General features: G+C 42.5%; 1 protein-coding gene across 2 annotated transcripts in view; it reads left to right on the top strand.

Moving 5' to 3' along the window:
* Positions 1–17,278, top strand: part of FLII (FLII actin remodeling protein) — a 208,551-nt gene that overhangs the window by 2,148 nt on the left and 189,125 nt on the right. For both annotated transcript variants that reach the window (XM_069210099.1, XM_069210098.1), the window contains exon 2: positions 7,856–7,966. In XM_069210099.1, the coding sequence (XP_069066200.1) occupies positions 7,856–7,966 (111 nt within the window). The remainder of the gene's footprint in view (positions 1–7,855; positions 7,967–17,278) is intronic.

The raw sequence follows: 17,278 nt of genomic DNA, 5'->3' as shown, positions 1-17,278 counted from the left end.
AGAGTCTAGATGCCCACATTTATAAAGAATGTTGTGGCATCTTTATAATGGGTGTAGGGTAGGTGTGGGGTCTTGCGGTTAACCCATATCCTCTCTTAAGGCCACTGTGTCCACCTGGGACAAGGGGGTACGGTTGCAGGAGACACCAGCAAAGAAAGCGGGCAATTGATTTGGGGGGAAAGGGCATTGAACACGACACAGATGTGACCAAACCAAGTGGCAAGAGAAGCCAGTGGACAACTCGTGAGTGGTAAGATGGCTGGATAATGGAAGGTGTAAAATAGGACACTCTAAGCACTGTGGTGCTGACCAGGGCACATGGAGAAGGTGTAATGAAAAAGAACACCTACAAGCTGTGTCCAGACTAGTCTGTGCTATGTGCAGTAGAAGGGATGCAAGCATTATCACTACGGGGCAGAGCAAATCCCACATTTCCCTGGGTTCATGAAATTCTGGCTACGATTGGAAGATGGGTAAACAGCCATTTGCATAACGAGCAGTGCAATGAATGACTGGGCCTTTCACCTATGGCAGGAGCAGATAAAAACTGTGGTCCTATGAAGTCAATGTTGTCTTCAGATGATCCGTGTTTTTTAGTGCAAGATTAACTATTGCAGGGCACTCCGGGTAAGAAAACCTTGAGGGTTCTACGCAAGGCACACCACTTTAGAGCCTCGTGCTTCTCTAGGCTTCAGAAATGGCTAGTGCTGATAGGGTTCCTTGTTTGCTGGCTGACACAGACCCCGAAGAGTGAGGACATTCACCATGGCAATTCTAAGAGAAAATTGGGATTTACACGTTGTCTACCTCCCATTATGTCAAAATTCTAACCAAAAGGGTCCAAAGTTCATCTCACTTGCCATGGGGTGATGGGGTTAAGAATGCTGTAGGCCTAAGGGGCCGAAAAGACTGTTGGGGCTTTACGTGCGGGGTGGGTGTAGCATCACATTTTTTTTGTAATATCACAGGCAGCATCTAGTGAGCTTTCCTTCTCCTCCCAAGTGGGTTGTAAAGGGGCACCAGTCTGCTGCCAACGAGGGGCAGAAAGACTGTTGAGACTTTAAGGATGTGTTTTAGGCCCAGTACCACGTATTATTTAATTTTCACGAAAAAATAGCCCTGGTTCCTACTTTACATTCTCTACCCCTTCCCCTCCACCTGCGGGGGCAGACTGGGGCCTCCCAATCTACCTCCTGGCAGCGGCGGAGAGATTGTGGGGCCCGTTAGGAGTGAAAGTCAGGCCCGATGTCTGCGATGTGGTCTTCACATGCTGCGGTCTGTTGGCAGGATCCTTTGCTGCACAGGAAGCCCAGCATGTTGGCACAGAGCAGCGTCCACTGACGCAAGGGCTTTTAGTTTATTTTTTGTTATCGAGAAAGGCCTCCTCCCTTCAGCTTCACACAGCACGAACACCGCTGCTTCTTTGGCGATCTGAACCAGTCTTAAGATAATGTTTAATTTTGAAGTACCACTGTTCTACCCCCTTCTAAAAGTGAGCAGTACAGTGGGGCGTAGGACTGGTATACAAGTATGGATGATGTAGTTTGTTGCAGGGCACCTTTTTGCAGTTGTTGACATCATAACCTATGAAGTCGGAGGGGAAATAGTTTGTGAATTTAACCAGAACCCCGGTACGTCAATGTAAGACCGTGTTGCATGGACCCATTTTGTATTATTTTATATTAATTGTTTTATTTTGTACCATTGGCTCGAGAAAAGCGTTTCAAATGGGGAAATGTTTATTGAAAACATTAAGTGATATTCTTGACTATAGTGTTTGGCAGTCTGTGAAAGAAGACAAGAAAATTAGTTATGTAGCTAGGAATCTAGAAACACCTCTTGCTTGCTTTGTTTAAAAATATATCGGTAGAAGATATGCTGTGCAAGGTGCAGCTAACAATTGGCACTGGTCGGTATTAGAATCACAGGTTTTGTTTACCCTTTTTTTGTAGTCAGGCGATTATACAGTGGGCAGTGGTGAAGCTGTGCAGGCTTTCTGGCAGTCGTTAGGATGGTGAAACCCTTACGGTTTAAAACAATAAAACACTTCATTAATGTTTTCAAGTTCTAAACGACAACACAGCTTTAACAAGTATGGCGAGGCAGTCACATCAAGACAGTGTTAGTATCAACGTTCACATTTTCTCTGGGTAACTCTTGAAACCTTGCTATTTGTTGTATATAGCTGTGCTGCATCGAAGGATTCAAACCAAGGCCCCCAGATCTTCTGCTACTTGCAGTGTTGTCCACTCATTTGCTAGGCAAGTTTGTCAAAGAACAGCTGTACACTCCTCAATTGTAGGGCTGTGGGACTTGCCAGTGCTTAGCTGTGTGACTCTGCTAAGAGGTATCTAAGGTTACGCAACGTTTTAGCATCTCTGGTGAGATCTAATTCACTCATTAGACCTAATATGGTCACCCTGGGGTCAGTTCAATGGAAACACCCTCTACTCTTGCGAGGGTGCAAGAAAGCTTCCTCAGTACCCGTGAAAAGCTGGGCATTCCCACACCACATTGAAAACGTTCACCACAGACAAGGAATATTGCAGGCATCTTGGCGAGATACTGCGTAGCATGCGTCACAGACACTTGGTGTACTAAACCCTGTGAATGTACTTAAATTGCATAGGCTGGAGCCTCGAATAGATAATCAATTTTGCTGCCAGCAGACTAAACTCGTAGACCACATATATGGAAGGGAAATGTTACTTCAAGTCAATACTTAGGTGCAGGTATTTATAAAATTGTGACCTGGCAGATTTTATTCAGCATCTAGGTCAGCGTACGACTTTGTGGTCACCTCCCACAGATAACTTTTCATGGGACCAATCACTGAAATATGTGCTGCCTAGTAATGTGATTGGGTGTCCGTTTTCTTCAGCCTCCTATCGTATGTGAATTGATAGCACTTATGCATGATATTTCGCGAAGCCCCACCCTTCCACCGAAAATAATCTAATATGTCTGCTAATTTGGGGAAGAACCGATTTCACAGCTCAAAGGGACAATTTTGTAGTGAGTATATAGTAGTGACAATGTCCTTTTTAAAAACACAAGATGGCCAGGAAGGATTCCTTCAGTGGCTTTGTATTGCTGTCCCAGGCAACCTATAGATCTCAAGCAGTCATGACACCAAAGTACTTAATTTGTGATTTTCCACTCATAAATTGGTTGTCTAGTTCATCAACATGGTACCTACCGCTGTGTCCTCGAAAAAGTAGAGATTTGTACCAATTGACCCTTAGGATTTGAGTCTACCAAAATATCCAAGAATCTGTATCGGACACCTGTCTGACCAATAGTGGTGCGAGAATTCTTGTAGCACTGTAATCATTGGCGTACGGAGGTCCTCTGGTAGGACTCCATTATTTAGTGCTACATGTGGTATGGAGCTGTTGCATTTGTGAGTCTTCTGAAATATTCAGCAAGGAGGTCATTAGGGCCCAGGGTTTTTGCAGTTTGTATGGTCCTCAGTGCCTCTAAGGTGTCTTCTGCAGATCTCTCTGCTTTCAGAGCTTATTTTCCTATCCCTTAGTCTAAGCTACTGAAGGTCATTTATCAGTTCTGAGTGTGGCCCCTAAAGCTCCACTAGCACTGGTGAGTATAGTTATTATCAGTAGTCTGAAAAGGTGAGTGCTGTCTGCTGGGCCTCTTCTACCAGTTTACCTTGTGTCTCTATGATTCTTCTTATGAACTGGGCACTGTCCATCACTGATGTCCACTATAGTTGTTTTGCCTACTTTATCTCAATGCTTAGAAATCCTGCTGTATGCAGCTCACCAGGTTTGTTTAGCTGGATGTCCAGCATTTTGTTTCTATGCCGTACACTTAACGTCAATGAGTTATAATCAATTGTATGACTCGGTGTGCTGCTGTACTAAATCAGGAAGGGTCACTTCTAGTTCAGTTGTGATTGTCACTGTTTTCCTGTTTTTATTGTTCAGGTAAGCAATTTCCCTACCATGGATCACTGCTTTAAATGTCTCACAAAGAACACCTTTTCAGTTTACAGATCATTCATTGAGGTGGAAGTACTCGGTTTCCTCATGAAGGAAATCAGTCAGTAGCTCATCACGTAACCACCATTCAGCCATCATGTTCCTGTTGATGTTCCCTGGTGGTATATGCCTAGTATGTTTGGCATACAGCGTCCAAGAACATTCTTGAGTACCTAAACACCAAATTGTGAACTGGATGGCTAGGCATCTGAATGGCCATTCGAGTAAGGGTGCTATACGGGTGACAGCACCATATCAGTTGTATATATTTTGCATTTCCACTATTTACTCTTACTAAGTTACACATGCATTAAATAGCCAATCTCTCATTTTGAGAGAAATCTATTTCACCATTTTGATCTAGAGTTCTGTAACTGCTACTGCATTTCTGTCAATTGGTGATTTAAGTTGTTCTCCGGGTTAGGGTCAGTTCACTGCTGTGGGAATGTATTAACTACCCTTGTGTGTGGTAAAGTGGAGGGCGGGCCAACACCACCCCTAGCAATCTCTGTCTCGCTAATAGGTGGAGAGGTAGGGGGCCCTCATTTTCTTGGCCACTGAGAGGCCTAATCCTGGGCAGCTGAATGATGTTGTTGTTTTTCCAGTCTGGCACGTTTCTGACTGCTTCTCCACCCAGCCCCTGGCCTCAGTTAGGTGACTGAAAGAAAAACTATGTGGACTGAGACAGGACCTTGAACAAGGCAGGCTACAGCAAAGCAACATATAATACAGATGTACTGCCCATAGTTGCTGTTTGAACTCCCTGAAAAGAGTTCCATAACTCCTGCACGTGTTTGGGATAATCTGGGAATATCATGATGCATGAAATGTTTTTTTTCTGTTGGCTATTCTCATGATTTATTTCTTGTTTGTGGTTCAGGAGCCCCATGATCATTGGGATTATCAAGGAGGCTGGCAGGGGCCTCTGGCTTAGCTCCTGGTGGGCATGCCCAGCTACCCTTGTGACTGAGATACAGCACCACAGCCATTATTCAAGAAATAGTTTGGATGGTGACCCCTCCATGCCCTCTGGAAAACCACACAAAGCTTGTTGCTACTTATCCTCCATCCTGAATCTTCCACCTGCTACTCTTGGAAGATACAGACCCCGTACACCCAAAGTACTTCTGGCATTGGTGGGGGATTCTGTTACCTTGACATTTCAGGTTGTTGGTTTGCATGTTGCTCAAGGTGATTTGACTGGTTCACCACACCTGTGCGAAGAAAGGTGGGATGGTATGTGGTCTGTCTTCCTAGCCAGCCTCAGGTTTTGAAAGGGACTTAGATGACCCAAGGTGAGGTCCACACCAAGATCGTTTTTCTGAAGTTGAAAAGAACTGAGTGTGAGAGAAACTGATTGATGTGCCACTGCCCACCTGTAGTTGTACCCATAGTCCTGTACCAGTTGCCCTGCAGAGGCAATACTTACATGTGTTCATTCCTTTGCCCATTTTTCCTTGTTATAGCTCCTTTCCCTCCACAAGGGGAAGTGTCTGGTAGTCGGTCTCACCCAAGCTGTTCATTAGGTTCAGCCACCTGGTGTTATGAAGCACAGATGGAGACCCTGTTTCTGGGAACTTTTTAAAGAGTCACACGGTAGTCATGGGTTATTGGGCCTAAATATGAGACTTTAACCACTCACGTCGTGGAGCCATATCGTGCTGAGAACTGAACACCAAGGGCACCCATTTAGCACTTGATCCTCAGAGTAACAAAGTTGAGCTGTCCAAGGCTTGCTCAGAGAGGTGGTGCCTATTAGAGACTCTCAATGCTATTGAACAGCAGTTAATAATTCCTTGTGCAGGTAGTGGTTTATCTTGAAAGAGAAAGTACTTTACTGTTCATGCAAAACTCGGTACCATACAAGACTATTAGAAAGCATCATTTATAATTCTGCAATTTCCCTACAACTCTTGGGGCCAGATACTGCATCTCATGAATCATATTGTTATGGTACCCCTGGTGAAATCAACAACCATCTCTTTTCTCCCTTGGAGATTGGAAGGTATTTGCAGTATGTGAAGAAACTCTTTTGGCCTCTGCCAGTACAAATATTGTTTTCTGCCGTACAGAAAAGCCACCCCCTCTACCCCACCCCCACACATCTCAAATATGTTCCTTCTCTGCACAGTATCCCTTTTCTTTGCCCATGTCAGTCTAGTTGCAATAGGTTACACCTGAGATATGTTTGGACAGGTGAAGGCAGTGCCACTCCTGGCATTGGTGAATTCAGTACAGTCTTTCCCGCAGCCACCCTGGAGACATGGTCACAATATGCAAGTACAGCACCTACATGCTCTGGCTCAGGTGAGCAGTGGCTGCACCAATATCGCCTGAAGAGGCAGTGTTACCTCGGTTGCGGTGATTGCAAAAACTACCACCCAACCAAGTAATGTGCCAACTCGTGGTGGCAAAATAGAGTACTTCAAGCTAGACGAAGTCCTTCTCAGTCAATGTAGATCCCTTCCTTTACTTCATCTTTGAGTAGGCTTAGCACTTCAAAACGTCTTGCTGCTGGATTGTTTCAGGAGAATTCTCACACAAGCGAGCGCCAAGATACATTTGTGTTCCAGGTGCACAGATTTCAGTTTTTGCTACAGGGATGTTTCATTGCTCCTCAGGGATCACCCTCAACATGGCATTAAAGGTAAATCTTTAGTGCTCCTATTGAGCAGTCTGCTTTCTTCCTCAAAACAAGTTAAAGGCAGCCTCTCCTGGCAGGCTAAGGGCCCGATTTAGAGTTTGGTGGAGGGGGTTTTTCCGTCACCAGTGTGACGGATATCCCGTCCACTGTAGCGCAGTTCCATTACAGCCTATGGAACTAGTGATGTTGCGGACGGGATATCTGTCATGTTTGTGATGGAGTAGCTCCTCCTCCAAACTCTAAATCAGGCTCTTAGTCCAACTGCCTAGGGGACAGGTCCAAAACCTGACAAAGGGATTGGATGGAGAGTTTCATAGTTTCCGCCGGCATGCAGGCTCCAAATTCTGATAGTGTAATCTTGTGTCCCAGCTGAAAATCTCTGTTGCATCTTTATGCCAAATACGCAGATGGAAATTTTGTATTCCACCAGTCAGCTCTGAGGTCAATTGTCAGCAGTCCTTATGCTTTTTGCTTTTTCCACTCAAACTGGTCCAGCCATGGTCTTTACTGTGAGTAAGGTGGGTTGAAAATTAGTTTCTCGTCAGAAGGGAGGAAGAACAAGGGTTCAAAATAAAAGGCCCTTGTAGGCACAGAACACCACCCTGAATCTCAATCTGGGTTACGGAAAAGGCTCTGGTGCACATTCATAATTGCTGTGTATGTTGAGGGGGTCAAAAATCTACAGAGCTTGCGTTGATGAATTCGAGGTGGGGTGCCTGCTCATCAGAACCATGCAGGGGACTTTGTTCCAACACTTTTTTTAAACCGGTATTACTGCTGAGCTGATTTCTAACCTAGGATGTCCTGCAGACTTATTTTGTTGTACACAGTTAATGGGGAGGGCTGTGGGTAGGCACACCTGCTGAAATGTACAGTGAGCAAGCACCAATGTGATTAGTATCCAAGGATCAACCTATGTGTAACACTCTGATTTATTTGTATGTCCGTTAAGCTAGTATTTTTCTGCTACTTTGCCAGTTAAACAGGCTGATAGGTTAATATTGTTTTAGTCTTTTAATGTCTCTTAGTATGTGTATAAGCAAGCACATCGTGTAAGTAATTGTTTACCATTGGGTTTGTATGTGTTCTTAATATAAATAAAGGTAACAGAGAAATCCTAATAAAGTACTAATTTTAGTCCACAAGACCGATTATCTTGAGGTCATTGTTTGTCTCACAAAAGGTTTTTGTTTTTTCCCCTTGCTTTTCTTAGGGTGGCTACTTCCCAGAGCATGTGAAATCAATGACCAGCTTACGGTGGCTGAAGTTGAACAGAACTGGCCTTTGCTACCTTCCTGAAGAGCTGGCTTCCCTTCAGAAGCTGGTAAGCTTGACTTAAAAGACATGTGCCATCCTTATACTGCATGTAAACACATGGATGGCCCTTGGTAAAGCCTATTATTCACTTTTACTGCTATGGGAAATTCTGAGGAGTTGGGGTTTGTTGGAAAATAACCTGTGTGTTATTGATGACAGACTTCTAATAGGGTTGTGGTCTATATTGGGTTTTCATGTGTGTGGCTGTGTGCATGACAACACTAGGCATGGGGTATAATTTTTATAAAACATTTATTGTAGAAATTGATTCTTTTATTGTCTCTGTTTTATCCGTCACCTTCCTTTAGCATTGCGTTTTTTGTTGTTGCTGAAAATGAACTTCTCAACTGAGTTTCTGTCTGTGCTGACCTTATTAGCTTAGGTGTTGGTACTGGGTTTGGAATGGAAACGCTTCTAATCTGTGATGACTGAGAGGTAAATCCTGCTGCTCCCAGTGGAATCCCAAAACACTTTAAAAACATAACTTTAAACTACAAACTTTATTCATACTTTTTGAAAAAACTTGAATCCATTGTCCTGCACTGCACTTATTTAACCAGCACCCACCCATTTCCATTCCAGAACACTCTGCTTAAAGAGTTTGCTTTGGTGTTTGATTCATCTTCTTGGAGAGCAAAAGACCGTTTAACTTTTCAACAGGGTCTAGTTTTTCAGTGATTGGTATTCTAGGAACCAGGACTCAGTCTTTGTTCCCACTTCTTTCTCGAAGCAATGCATACCAATGCATTTTTTCTGAATCATTGGAATGAGAGCCTACAAAGCCAGAAATGACTGAGTCCTGGTGTGTTTTTACGGAGAGCCTTCTGCCTGTCTCCACCAAGGAACTTTGCAATGGCACTTTTTATTAAAATAATTACTTCACACCAAGAGGGAACACCTTTAGTTACAGAGCTTCCTGTACTGTCCTACTGAAATAGTATGCCTTCCAGGATATTGCTTTCTTTGATGCATTGATTTCGTGGTCATACACTTTGAGAAAACCAATGGAGCTCATTATATCCTACATGGTGTGCATGATTTTGATCTCAGAAGGCTAAGTTCCCACTTTAAACTTGAGATACTTTAAATGAGATAGTCTAATTGAAATGTGAAACTATGTCACACGCACACAAACATTCCTTTCTGGGTAAAGGATAAAATATGTGTTGGAAGACCATTTTGCTGAAAACTTGGATCTAATATGGGTCATAGGTCTCTAGCAACTTCATCAGAAAGGTTCATGGGTAAATTCATCTTTCTGCTGACAATTATAACATTTCTGTATCACCTTCTTTTTGCACAAGATGGGCGCCTGTTGTAACTGGTGTGCACGTGATTGCATCTCTTCTTTTTTTTAAAGCACCCAAGTTTTATTTTGAACTGTAGAGCAAAATCATTCCGAATAATTCCGGCATTCAAACAACTCTGGTAATTTACAAACTACTTAATATCTGAAAAGACTGTCTGTTCTCTTGCTTCTTTGCAATTGTGTGACTGTCTTTACATTCAACTCTACTCACATAAGAGTTTCTGACTCCATCTTCATATTGGAATATCCTAATTGGTCCGCACTGCAAGCAATGAATTTCCTGAAAAAAGTAATCCGAATATTCTGCTTCACCTCTATTCTCAGTCTTAATTTTAATGGTGACAAGATACTCCATGCATTACACACCCCTCACCCCCAAGTTAGCCAAATCTAGTGATGTTCAAATGTGGTTAGAATGAAAGTGACCCTCAGCAAATACCTTGACTGACTCTTATTCATCTCAAGGGAAGATGTAAGAAGTATTCCATCTTATCTAAATCGGATCTAGCCTAATCACCGGTGTCACTAGGGCTTCGGATTTGAGAGATGCTTGTTCAGACTGTGGATCCCAGATGAGCCATATACTTATTCTTCAGTAATCTGAACCTTTTCTTTAACCTGCATACACTGTAATTGAATCCATCAACATATTGACTCTCAAAAGCAGTGGATCCCCTGCAGAGTCTTTGTATTTCCCACCTCCTCTGCTTTGTGGCTAAGATTATGTTGGAACTGAAAAGTCAAACAATAGGAATTAAAAGCTCAAATAAATCTGGTTATTAAAGATAGAATATGTTTTGGACCATATGAAGTCAGAGGCTGTCAACATGCTAACTCTAGTGAAGGGGATTTGAATAACTTATAATTTCTCAAATTACATACAGTAAATTGCTTTGTACACCGTTCAGTGACAGTAGGTGACAGCAAAAGGAACAAGATGTCCTTATCATAGTCCGATGACATGTAATTTCAGACTTGTAAAATGGAACAAACTGTCGGTACTGGTACTCTGAATTTAATGTATGACTACACTGCCTTCTAGGCAGGGATTTCCTCCTCCTTAGCAGATACTTGACTCGCTGTGTGGCTATTTGTGTTACCCATCCTCGGTACTGAAGGCTGGGGCTGGCTAGTTGTAAAAGGGTTACGTTCAGCTTCAGATAACTCTTCAAATGTATTTTCCAGTGTTTGTGGAGCTACGTGAGTAATTGTAGAACTGCAGCACTGGAGATTCGGGTATCAAGTGTCTCGTTTATGATTCAGAGTCTTGACATTCCGTTCCTTGAACAAGTGCATCACCCACAATCTAAAATCCCTTGGTGCTGACACTTGATTCTGAGGAAAGGGTTGCTTAAATTGAGGTCCCTGTTGAACTGAGTGCTGAAAGACATCTCACGTTTGATAATGTCGATGGCAGTGTGATGAAAGAAGGTAGATAGCTGCCAAATCGGAAAGAACCTCAAGAGTAACTGTGGGTATTGCTACTGAAAGCATGGCTGAAGATGACAAAGGCAGAAAAAAGCTTGGCTCGGCCTGCTATCTTTTTCTCCTTTGCCCACCCTTCTCTCTCTCTCTCATATATATATATATATATCTTTTTCTTTCTAGCTTTCCCCCTCCCTCCTTCTCTTGGCAATGTTAATATTATGGTGGTTAGACATGGAATGTGATCCTCTGCAAACACCTTGAATGACTCTCAGAATGGTCATCTTCCAAAAATTGTCTCATTAAAAAAAATATATATTTCTGGCATTAAGACATTCTAGTACGTTTTCCAAATAAAAAGGAAAACAAGTAACTGCAGAAAAAAACGAAAAGGTGAAAAAAACATTTTTTTTCAATCCACGAAGGCCTCAAAACAAGAGCCCCAGTGTTATGGGATGCTCTTTGGTTGTTTGGAAAACTGGAACTGAGGTTTTTGCTTGTGGAAAGGAATTTTGAGAGATATAAGGATTGTACCTTTTAAAGTGTTGCCTTATTACCTGTAACATTTGTTAATGGTTGTTTAAAGAAAATATTGCACAAAATGTGATTTTTCTGTATTTCTACTTTAAAAAGAAAATTGAAGTAAATGTATTTTAAAAGGTTGCATGTGTTCCAGGACCTTGCTGCACCTACAGGAATTATTCTAGCAGCTGGGAGATAATTAGGGTCTCTTGACTGAGCACCCAAGTGCCAAATGTAACCTAACGTTTTGACATCTGCAGAGTTTGATTGTTGCAAACCCACTCTTGGGGACTCATTTAGACTTAGGTGGAGCAGGGGCACTACCATAAATTTGTTGTGTTCCCACCTGCAGGCTTGAGTTTTACAGCCTCTGTTCAGATTTAGGAGAAATGTGTTTTTTGTAGTGGTGCTTCCGATGGCTCTGATCCAGCAGCCTGTCCAAGGGCATGTGAGGTCCCAGTGACGGTCATCCCATTTACTGGAATGACCGTCACTGCTTTTTAAAATGTTTTTTTTTTTTTCAAGCTGTGTATACCATGGGAGTAAAAGCAAACACCGTCAGGGAAAATGCGCATTGGCTCCCTGCGCAAAGAGAAAAATCCCTGTTCTTCGGGACAGATAGATATATAATTTTTTTTTTTTTTAAGAGAGAAAACATTTACAGATGGAGGTTTTTGTCTCAACAAATATTTTAGCTGAACGTGTGCTTTAAACATGGTGACTACTCAGCAAACATTCGCTGTTGGCAAGAATCAGCTACAATTCCATTCAAACTGCAGAGATCTAGCCTAGACTGTCCACTAGGGTCTAAATAAGATCCTTTTGAGTCGGCGTTATATGGAACCTCATAGGTCATCATGTTGGATCCAGTGCTTCAGGGCAAGAGCATTTCTAGACTAGTTACTTTTATGAGGATTGAATTTAAAGCATGTAATGCTGCTTTGCAGCCTTATCTTGTGAGACTTTTTTGGTTGTTAACACTTAAAAAGGTAATAAGCCTTTTCACAGTTTCTGTTTAAGGTTTTTACGAGGGCTTGCATAGCTGTTCTGAAATAGATTTTTTTACAGAAATGTTTTTTCTTTCTTTAAGAGAAAGAGCTAGTAGTAGGCTGTCTCTGTTTTTGGCAATGTGTTCCTTGAAGAAATTTGGGGTCCAGAGTGAATGTAAGTGACTTGAAATTTATTAAAAGTTGGAGTTCGAAGCTGTCATGGTTCATGTCATTGACTCAGGTGTGTTCTGATTCCTGTTTGTTGTTGTTGGCAAATAACGGGAATTCTGTCTTAGTTAGGTTGAGCTTCAGGTAGGTAATGAACATCCAGTGTTGGATGATGAGGAGGCAGTGTTTGTAGTTTAATCCTCCACACCTTTCTTTTAACTAATATAGGCATGTGCCAAGTGCCTATTTTTGTCACAAGATGCCATCCTAATATTACCATGTTTTTGTGATTTCTGTTCGCCAGTTCCCAAAAGGACTACTGACTTGACAATTCTCAAAGATTGTGGTGATTGTGTGGTTATTTTATTGTTAGTATTAATCTTCCTTCTTTTTTACAATTCAGATAACCATCCCACAGATATGGGATCTCATATGCCCTGGTTAGAAATCAACCGAAGGAGAGAATCAGCCCTCTGGGGTGACTCACCGTAAACTCTCAAAGTCTATCTAAAAAGAGATATTATTAATTCAGTGGCATGCCTCATCATAGAGATCTCCCCAACACAAACATGTATTGGGTATGGACACAGCCTCGAGGGGGCACTAATTTTAGTCAAGTTAAGTGTCTCCAGCAGTGTTTCCCAACCTTTTGACTTCAGTGGACACCCACTTTATCATTACTGGAACCCGGGGAGTCCTACATATTAATTTTTGGAATCCAGGGACCCCCCATCCCCCCAGAGGGTCATTACTGAAAGCTGGGGACCTAATCTGTTAAAATCAATTTTCTAAGCAGTTGTGGACCTCCTGAGGTTTCGCGGACCCCCAGTGGTCCCCGGACCACAGGTTGCGAACCATTGGTCTACAGGGAACCCTAAATCTGTAATTTAATGTTAGTCCGTGTGGCAAGATTTAAAACTTAGAGTGACACCTTCAAGGCTTTTATTACTTAAGTAGCTATCACAGTCATGATCTACTGTTTCAGCCATCTTTATCACCAGTTTCTGGTCACATGGTTTCCTTATGACCTAAATGGGTCCCTATATTTCCCAAAATTGATATGTAGTTTCTCACGAATAAAGTTGATACTGTTACAAACACTTGCAAACATTCATGCAAACCTATCATGGAGAACTTCTCCGTACTATAAACTGTATAATTTCTTTGCCGCTGGGGCTGACAGAGGGTGCTTTCCTTGTAATTGGTCCCTTATCAAAGGATTGCGCCATCAGAACCACCTAGTCCATATCTCTTCTTTTTAGACTTGCCTATGATTTTCTAGAAAATCATGCACATCTACACAGTCAGAAGACTGGATTTCAGACTGCTGAGTGAGCAATTCATATATGCAAAGGTGTGTGTTTTTCTACCCACAGTATTACCTAATCCGGCACTTTAAGACTTCAACCACCTATTTTTTTTGTAATATAAAGGGGGCATGCCAGCACTTTTCAACAAAGCTGAAATACTTCCACGGGTACAGTGCTGGTCGTATGACAGAAACACGCATGCTGTTACACCGGGGCAGTTACAGCGCTAATGTAATTGACACGCGTAACCTTTACCACGCATGTTTTTACATGGATTATGCATTTACCACACGTCTTTACAATGAATTTCAATGTAAAAGCATGAATGATAAAGGCATATACATGGTAAAAGTTTCACCATAAAATAGAAGAATTTTACAGTTAATTATAAACACTTTATACACACACACATTTTATATTTTCCTGTAAAATACTTACATGTATGTGGTAATGACATGCAGGGTAAAGGCATATGCTTTCGCAAAAAAAAAAAAAGTACAGGTAGGTACAAACAATTTTTGTGTATGTATATATGTGTGTGTATATATATATATATATATATATAATATAATAATGTGTGTGAATGTTCGATGGCGTGTGTAGCTGCAGATAAACATGCTATGCATATCTTTTCCGACATCTAGTGTTGGGCTCGGAGTGTTACAAGTTGTTTTTCTTTGAAGAAGTCTTTTCGGAGTCACGGGATCAAGTGACTCCTCCTCTTGGTTACAGTGCGTATGGGCATCGACTCCATTGTTAAACTGTTTTCTTTCCGCTGTCGGGTTCGGATGTGTTTCCTCTCGCTTTGAGATTTTGAATCAGAAACCTTAAACTAGTTTAATCGGCGGTATTGTTTCGATCGTGTTCCTTTAAAAACTAAAAGAAAGCTGGCTTTTCAAGAGGAATTAGACTCTGTTCACCCGCCAGCAAAAATCCAAAAGCAGAAAGAGAAGCCAGTACCTGTCCCTACTTCTCCTCCTCATTCTTCGCAGCTTTCTTTTTCACCTCCACACAATAGTCCACCACTGTTGCCTTCTCCTACGCACTCACAATACTCTCATGGAGAAACAGTGGATCCTTGGGATCTATGTGACCTGGATCCTATTCCAGATAATGAACCTGACTTGTACTCCTCCAAGCCTTATCCACCAGAGGACACTGCTGCATACATGCAGGTTGTTTCCAGGGCAGCTGCTTATCATGGGGTGCTTATGCATACTGAGCCCCTAGAGGAGGATTTCTTGTTCAACACTCTGTCTTCCATTCACTCTAGACACCAGTACCTTCCCATGTTGCCTGGAATGGTCAAACATGCAGACCAAATTTTTACTAAACCGGTCAAAGCTAGAGTAATGACTCCAGGAATTGACAAAAAGTACAAACCTGCTCCTACAGACCCAGACTATATCACACACCATGTTCCTCCAGATTCAGTGGTGGTTAGTATGGCTAGAAAAAGGGCTAATAGCCAATCTTCAGGAGATGCTCCTCCACCTGATAAAGAGAGCAGGAAGTTTGACGCCGCTGACAAAAGAGTGGCCACACAAGCCCCCACCCAATGGCGAATTGCAAATTCACAAGCACTTCTTGCCAGATATGATAGAGCCCACTGGGATGAGATGCAAGAACTCGTACAGCACCTCCCAAAAGAGCATCAAAAGAGAGCACAACAGGTAGTAGAAGAGGGCCAGCCCATAAGTAACAACCAGGTAAGGTCTGCCCTAGATGCTGCTGATACAGCAGCAAGGAGTGTAAATACTGCCACTACAATAAGAAGGCATTCATGGTTACACTCTTCTGTTTTTTAACCAGAAATCCAACAGGCAGTGCTTAACATGCCTTTTGATTTTTTTTGATTGAACATTTATTTGGGCCCGAGGTCGCTATGACAATAGAGAAGCTGAGGAAAGAATCAGATACTGCCAAAGCTATGGGAGCATTATACACCACACCATATAGAGGCTCCTTTCGCAGGCCACAGTTTAGGGGGGATTTAAACCACAATCCTCCCAAACAAAGCAGTGACAACAGCAGCAACAATATCAGAGACACAGGTTTAGAGGATCCTATAGAGAACAATATTTTAGAAGCAGAGGCAAGTTCCAAGCCTCAAAACAAGCCACTACACCACCCAAACAGTGCCTTCTTTCCCACCCTTCCACCCCACACATCTCCTGTGGGGGGAAAACTACAATTCTACTCTCATTGGCAAAATATCACCACAGACAATTAGGTGTTATCAATTATCCGCAATGGCTACTGCCTAGAATTAATCTCCACCCCTCCAAACATTCCACCACATTACCACAAATTATCCCCAGAAAACAACGTTCTGTTGCAACAGGAGGTACAATCTCTACTACTAAAACAAGCAATAGAATTGGTCCCACATTCTCTGCAAGGAACAGGAGTATACTCACTATACTTCCTCATTTCCAAAAAAGATGGCAGTCTAAGGCCTATCCTAGATCTCGGGCCTCTCAAACTATACATCCTGTCAGAACATTATCACATGGTAACTCTGTAGGATGTTATTCCACTTCTACAGCACCAAGATTACATGACTGCCTTAGACCTCAAAGATGTGTACTTCCATATAACCATCCATCTCACAGAAAATACCTCTGGTTGGTTGTAGCAGGAAAACATTACCAGTTCAAAGTTCTGCCATTCGGCATACGAACAGCTCCAAGGGTGTTCACAAAATGTCTAGCAGTTGTAGCAGCCTACTTAAGAAGACAACACATTTATGTCTTTCCATATCTAGACGATTGGCTAATAAAATCAAGCAATTTTACACAATGCCAACAACACACACAGTATGTAATAGAAACCCTACATACACTGGGGTTCACTCTAAATTACCAGAAATCTCACCTTCAACCATCACAAGTTCAACCTTACCTAGGTGCTATTCTCCATACTCAAAAAGCCCTAGCATACCCAAATACACAAAGGATACAGGCTTTCCAAAATCTCATACCACACATACAGCGAAAACAACAATACACTGTAAGAATTATCATGAAAATTCTAGGAATGATGGCATTTTGCGTAGCGATATTACCACATGCAAGACTCAACGATTATTTGACGGAACACCGAATTAAAAACAACTACTAACCTTAACAACGAGGTCGGAACACCGACCTCGTCCTTACTACTAATGATTTTACCACGAATGCCTTAACAACGATATTTCGTTGTAAAGGCATTCCTGATAAAATCATTAGCAATAGGCACCATTCACCCTACATCCCTCACCCCACCCCCCCAACCCCACCCCAAAACCTAAAACCCGCTGACCCCCCCCACCCACTCCCCAAAACCAAAAACGCCCCAACCTAAAACCCCCTGACCACCCACCAACTAACCAAAAACGGCCCACCCCCCCAACCCCACCCTAAAACCTAAAACCCCCTGACCCCCCCCACCCACTCCCCAAAACCAAAAACGCCCCACCCCCACCCTAAAAACCCCTGACCCCCCCCACCCACTCCCCAAAACCAAAAACGCCCCACCCCACCCCAAAACCTAAACCCACCACTTACCTTCGCCAACTCCCTTCTTTGTACCTTAACCACGCATGTTCGTTG

This window comes from Pleurodeles waltl, chromosome 10 (genome assembly GCF_031143425.1).
Source record: "Pleurodeles waltl isolate 20211129_DDA chromosome 10, aPleWal1.hap1.20221129, whole genome shotgun sequence".
Taxonomy (NCBI): Eukaryota; Metazoa; Chordata; class Amphibia; order Caudata; family Salamandridae; genus Pleurodeles; species Pleurodeles waltl.
This window is presented reverse-complemented; position numbering and strand designations above follow the sequence as displayed.